At 31.0% G+C, this 6,964-nt stretch overlaps 1 protein-coding gene across 1 annotated transcript; it reads right to left on the bottom strand.

Moving 5' to 3' along the window:
- Window positions 1-2,467: 2,467 nt before the first annotated feature.
- LOC132719294 (uncharacterized) lies at window positions 2,468-6,598 on the bottom strand (the record flags this gene model as incomplete). The annotated part of the gene is made up of 6 exons (XM_060703092.1): window positions 6,585-6,598; window positions 6,188-6,216; window positions 4,471-4,916; window positions 3,903-4,022; window positions 2,972-3,269; window positions 2,468-2,524 (listed from the first exon to the last, which is right to left on the bottom strand). Coding segments are annotated over exons 1-6 (964 nt in total), but the record flags the coding sequence as incomplete, so codon positions are not given.
- Between the last annotated feature and the right edge of the window lie 366 nt (window positions 6,599-6,964).

Raw genomic sequence — 6,964 nt, 5'->3', positions numbered from 1 at the left:
CCCATAGATTGTTAACAAGATTTTCAAATATCTAGGCTGTGTGACCTAGATTTTGACTCCAGGTGACACATATTTGAACTTGAACTTGACATCATTACAACCTTTTTTGACCACAGAAGACCAATATTCGAACTTGACCTAGAAATCACCAAAACAACCGTTCTGACCATTTCCTTGATATCTTAATCAAACTGTAGCCTCTAGAGTGTCAACAAGGTTTAACGTAGGATGTGTGACCTAGTTTTTTACCCAAGGTAACCGATATTAGAACTGGACTTAATAATTATCAAAACAACATTTCTGGCTAATTTCTAGAATATTGGGATCGAAACAAAAGCCACTAGAGTGTAAAAAAGATTTTTTTATTTTTATCTCCGAGATGACCTATGTTCGAACTCATCCAAGCAATTACTGAGATAAGCATCCTGCAATCAAATTCACTTCATCATCAGAAATTCCAACCCTGGTCCAAATTGTCTATACGTCAAAAACAAAAAAGGAGGTCAAGCAGTATCAAACATATTTAAAGTAGGTCTACTGACATCAGTTTTCAATTTGGCAACAGAAAATACACCCCTGGTCCAGATTTTTATGTCTAATTACAAGAAAAATGTCAAATGATATTTAAAATATCGCTTTTATGTCAGCTGATATCAAAATTCAATTCGGCATCACACATAACACCCTTGGTGCAAATTCAATGTCTGTATATCAAAACGCAAGAAAGTAGGTCACATGATAACAATTATATCAAAAGTAGGTGAAACGATATCAAAAATATCAAAAATAGGCCAGTTGATGTCAAAATTAAATTTGGTATCAGATCAGAAATTACACCCCTTGTCAAAATTTCAAGTCTGTACATGAAAAACACGAGAAACTAGGTCAGACGATATCAGAAATATCAAAACTTGGTCAGCTGATATCAAAATTCAAAATTTTGTAAATCAAAACACAAGAAAGTAAGTCAAATGGTTTAAACTTATCAATAACAACTGATATCAAAATTCAGGTTCAATATAAAATAATATGACAATTTTTATCTCAATTCAATAAAAGAAAAAATGAACTTACAAACTCATCTTTATAAGTAAGGTACAAGAAACAAATGTAATCTTTCTTAATTTTGTGCAGAACAGTCCCTACAACATTAATTTACATAGTAATCCTGTAAACAATGCTAGATTTCTTTGCCAGCTTAGCATTCCATCAGAGCAATGAATTTATGTGCATAAAGTTAGTTCCCTATTCCTTATTCCTTTTTCGAATAAGGAATAAGAAATCTGTTCCTTATTCCTTTTTCGAATAAGGAATAGGGAACAAGTTCCTAATCTTTATTCAAATCTTAATAAGGAGCAGCATAATTAGTATTATATAAAATAACATTATGGGTGATCAGAAAACTGGAACGGTTCTTTCAAATCATAATAAAGCATCCGCATCGACATATTTTAAACAATTTTCAAGTCGAACAAGGAATAATGAACCCGTTCCTTATACCACATTAAAATCATTGCATAAAGCATCTGCATAAAAATATTTTGAAAATATGTTAAAGACGAATAAGGAATAGGAAACAAGTTCCTTATTCCTTTATTCAACTCCGAATAAAGAACAAAAAAATACGTACAGGAAGACACCAGTTGCAGTTATTTAAGATAAATCTGCATTAGAATTGCAAGGACCAACCATTAAAATCATTACAAAAAACATCTGCATAAAATATTTGAAAAAAAAGTTAAAAGTCGTATAAGGAATAGGGAACCAGTTCCCTATTCCTTATTCAACTCCGAATAAGGAACAGAAGAAAATATGTAAAGAAAGACATCAATTGCTGTTATCTTTGATAAACCTTCATTTGAATTGCAAGGATCAATCATTAAAACCATTGCATAAATCATCCGAATAAAAAATATTTTGAGAAAATAAGCTGAGCATTCCTGCACAGCTTTTTTACACCTTAATTAGGGATGCCCCGCTTAATTGTTCTGACATCTAAACATTCCAGAATTGATTTACCTCTAATGTCCTACTTTCCGGCTAGACTGTTCTGCTTGCCTTGCTTTAATGCAGAGCATTTTCTTAATTATATAGATTTTCTTGATTTTGCGACAAGAACATTATTTGATGGGAGAAGTGGGCAAAATGTTTTGTTTTTGTATATGTATTACGATGAATTTTAAGTTCACGATAAACATAATACGCACATATACATAAATTTTGTTTTATGTCTTTGTTTCAGTTATCAAGCCTGTTCTTGTCAAGTTGTTGTCAAAATTTTCAAAGTTCAATCTTATAATTCTATATAAGCAGGATAGGGTATTAAACGGGATATAAACACAAATCCATCAAAAGTAAAAAAGACAATTTTTCAAAATATTCCTCCATATTTGAGTTAGATATAGCCTTTCCACCAACACAAAATATCTTTTAAATATAATATTAAAACATAAAAAAAATAACTTACTTTTTGTCCACTCTTCATATTGAGAAAGTCGCATTGATTGTGTCTCTGCTGTAACATCTACATTGAGACAATTAAATATATTGAATATAGATATTTGCAATAAGAAGCTTAACTTAAACCGTTCAAAACACGTCTATATGAGGTAAATGGTTAATTACAAAAATATTTAAAAAAAAAAGAAAAAAAGAAATAATCAAAATTAATAAACAAAGTTAAATGCGTAAATTGTAATGATAACAGAAGAAAGATGTTGTAAATTATATTGATACAGATTATAAAATAATCATTTCTTTAATACAAAATTGAAGGAAATTGCCGATAAATATTTTAACCGTGTTTCATTGTTGGATTTAAAATAGCTTTCAAATAATTAGTTTTAACATAATGTTCGATTAAGATAATAATGCACTTTTCAGAAGAAAATATCTTTCAACATAACCAAAAATTAAAATAAAAAGATCGTCTGTCATAATATCGTAATGTTATAAAACGTCAATGATGTACCTTTTCTAGGTTCTTCCTTTAACTTTAATTCCTGTATTTGTTTTTCATGTTCAGACGTCTTCTTGTTTAATTCATCAATTCTCTCTGCCTGACTTTCCACAGAATGTTTTATGTCCTTTGTGTCCTCTTTTATCAGTTTTAATTCAGCCTCCACCCCTTTTTCTAACATTTGCCAACTGTCTATGGCCTTCTGTACTCTTCTCTCTGCCTCTTGATCAAGTGGACTTACTTTAAAGTCATCAATTGTCTTTTGAAGATGTGGTATGGGAGTCGCCTTCGAGTTCAACCTCAAAAGAACCTGGAAAAAAATACATAATTACTACCATCAATGTCCATGCTAAATCTCGCACCAAAAATACATTGTATATGAACGCACTGTACACTTGAACTTCTATCATGTTTATCATAACCCGTGTTAATGCGAATAATGCTTAATGTTATATTATCTTCTGTTGTGTTATGCTTGTTACATACCAGACATACTTATCTGCTATTTACATCACTTCAAGAAAACCTTCACGAGACAAGCCACAAGCTTTAATTGACGCCTTTAATGAATGACTTTTGTTCTAAGGATGACATGATATAGCCGTTCTGTATGAAGTTCAATTATAACAATACTTAATAAGTCTGCTGAAGATGATTGTCTTACATAAAAATGTATGTATTTTACCCTACAATTAATTTTGGAAATTTATTGATTAGTTCAAATGACTTCTAAAATATATATTTAAACACGATTTTTATTAAAAAATAAGAGGGACTCAGCGATAATTGTTATATCGTGTTGAGCCTTTATTTTTAAATTGGCCGATTCATTATTCGACCAAACGTCTTGCTTGCCTGTAAATTAATAAAAATTCTTCACGACATACTATCAGAACTTTATAATAAGGAATATAACTGAGCACAAACATAACATTTAATACACAAAACTGAAGGAATGCGAAATAATAGTAATATATAATACCATCCTAACCTGTTCGATCTCCGTCCACTTTGTTGTGAAGACATTCGGTGTAATTCCTCTTGTTGAAGATATGTGACTTAGCTAATTAAAAAGTAATTTAGTGTTAATATTTTGATGTCAAGAAGTGACATCAATAAGAAAATGATATGTAAGCAGGAAGCACCGTTGGCTAAATCTCAAATTATAAAGCCACTCTTAGATATATGACATGAAATGGAAAATTTTCGTAGTTAAACTTGATGTTTCAAATAAAAAAAACTTCTAACTTTTAGACACCATACAACTGAAATAAATTATACTACATAAGTTAATTCATTCAGTCGTACATAATATAAAAAAACAACATTATTTAATGTTCTTCTTAGGATTGATAATTCTACGATCGAAAAGCTATTTCATCAGACATACTTTGTATACGTAATAGTTTAAACTTCACGTTATACAATTTATTTTTGTTCACAACTAGATGTCGTTTCAAGCAATCAAACAATTAAGATGTAACTGTCTTATTATCTCATTTTTTATTTACCTCGTTCCTGTACATTGTCAGACGAAACATATCAGCCTCAATTGAAGTATCACCTTGTGCAGGATATGAGTTCCACTGGAAATTCTTATTCAGACCAAATGACTTGAAGTTCCTAAGCAGAAACATGATTAACGTTACGTCTAGGTCGGTGGTTAAGGAACCACTGCCGCCTGATGGATATAGTAGATCATATTGTACTTGTGTTATTTTTCCTTTTGATCTTAGATTGGTTAGTTTTAACCTTTTTTGTTGTAAAAATACGCTAAGGCTTAGAGAGGAGTTTTGAAGTTTCTTATCAAAAATATTTCTTAGTATTAGTAGTCCTCCGTCTATAATAAGCATTTGCAGACGAAACAGGTAGCAACGATTCTGCTCCGCACTTGTCGACGAAGCTTGACCTGTACTGGCGGTTGCCATTTTCTCAGTTATCAGATCATCCCTAGTATCTGTAACAAAATAATCTTTCTGATCTTAAAATGAAAAATAGATGTCAGAATGACATTTATAATTACCACCTTCTTAATACTATATACAAGCAATGCTTTTTAATTTAAAGCTTAAGAAAGAAGATCATATTGTAGCTGCGTAATTATTACGCGTAATCCTAATTTTGATATTTCTTGCCTTCCATTGTTCAATGAAAAAACAAAACAAAAACGAAAAGCAGGACTTTTGAACTTTTTGATCGAAAACATTCTTAAGTGCAAGTAGTCGCCTTCTAAAATCAGCATTTGCAGACGAAAAAGACTTCAACGATTCAACTGCAGCTTCGAAGAGGCTACTAAACCTTGACACTGTTGATTTTAATTCAAACATTATGATAAATTAACAAAATACACGTGACAAATACTTAAGAATGATTATCATTGATACAAAACTTGTCACAATTAACACTTCGCCTATATGTTAATGTCCTCAGTTTTCCTTTGTTTCATATGAATCCTTCGAGGATCTATGGCTTTATGTGTGTCCCTGTTGAAATTGTTGATTGTGTCAGTTATTGCAATAACTTTAGATGACCAATGTCTAAATTTTTCAAGAAATAATCGTGCAATTATCTTTACCTTGTGTAGATTTTAGCACTGTATTGATAAAAAAAAGTGTGTATGAATTGAAAAAAGGTTAATGAAGCAAACTTAAGACAGTACAGCACATTATTACAGGATGATTGCGATCTTGTATAGTTGATGCTTTGTGTCTTTGATCCAAGAGGCATTGATAATGCATATAATTTATTTGTGTAAAAAGTTTCTCAATATTCGTCAAAGGGATTTCCGGTCAAACAAGTCTCCGAATATTTGAAACCCTATTGGAACAGTGAATTAGAGACTGCACATCATGAAAAGTTGAAAGTAAGAACGGCAAATAATGTCGACCACGACATAACTCTTATCCGGCGTTCCATATTTAAAAACAAGCACCGCATTGGTATTAAAATATTCTCGTCTTATGTGACTAAAGTTGACAGAAATAAAGAAAATAATAAAAGAGAGTGTACCCATTTATATCTTTAGTCCGGAACATGTTTTATTTCAATTATCAATATTTAGATCTCTATCCATACATGACAAAGAACTATGCTCTTGTCACATTAAAAGATAGTGACAATTATATATGCTACAGCTTTCGCTGTTGGGTACATATCCCAGACATGTCACCAGTCATACCCATTAAAATAAAATTTTGAAGAACGGAGTGGTGATTATCACCTACTTACAATTGTCACTGAGTATACTTATATACTGACTGAAAACAAAAATAACAAGTGTTTTTTAATGATAAATACAATAAAAACAATAGATAATTATATAACAGAAATGCTTAAGCACAAAATAATATGCCTTAAAGCAAAAATAAAAAAAAATATAAATAAAAAAGACACGCAGAAAGCTTTACAAATGAATGTCGTTCTTTATTACCTCCCTCTTATATTTATAAAATCAATACTCACACAAACACCAATATTGTGTACTATATTTGTACAAGACTGATAATTTTACTTTTTCAAACTGATGATGCATGCTATAAATCTGCATGTTGTAGGTTGGAAGAAAAGTATTGTAAGACATGTATACTATATAAATCTGTGTACATGTAAATTGTGCCAGACTTACCCATCCACCACCATACTCCTTGTCACAGCAATTTTTGATATAAGTGAAATGATTTTTATAACAAATGGAGGGTTTTTTGTATGTAATGACACATATTACATTACTGAAATCTGGGCCTTGTAGCTTTACATAAGAATAGCCTCCGGAATAAGTTTGAAAATCTGGAATTTTTGCAAAGTCAGCTACCATTTTTTAATAAAAATTCAATACCAAAAAACTAAATCAAATAGTAACTTTGATGGAAACAGACGAAACATGGCCGTTTATACAAAGAAAGCACAAAGAAATAAGTGCTGGGAAAGCATTCAGTGTGTCATCCCATGGGATTATTTCATTCTCCCGTTGTGTTTAAGTGTCCCATGAGTGATCTCAAAACTTTT

Source organism: Ruditapes philippinarum, unplaced genomic scaffold (genome assembly GCF_026571515.1).
Source record: "Ruditapes philippinarum isolate M1 unplaced genomic scaffold, ASM2657151v2 ctg4804_1_1_1_1, whole genome shotgun sequence".
Taxonomy (NCBI): Eukaryota; Metazoa; Mollusca; class Bivalvia; order Venerida; family Veneridae; genus Ruditapes; species Ruditapes philippinarum.
Note: the sequence above shows the minus strand (reverse complement) of the source record. Positions and strands in the feature narration are given on the sequence as shown.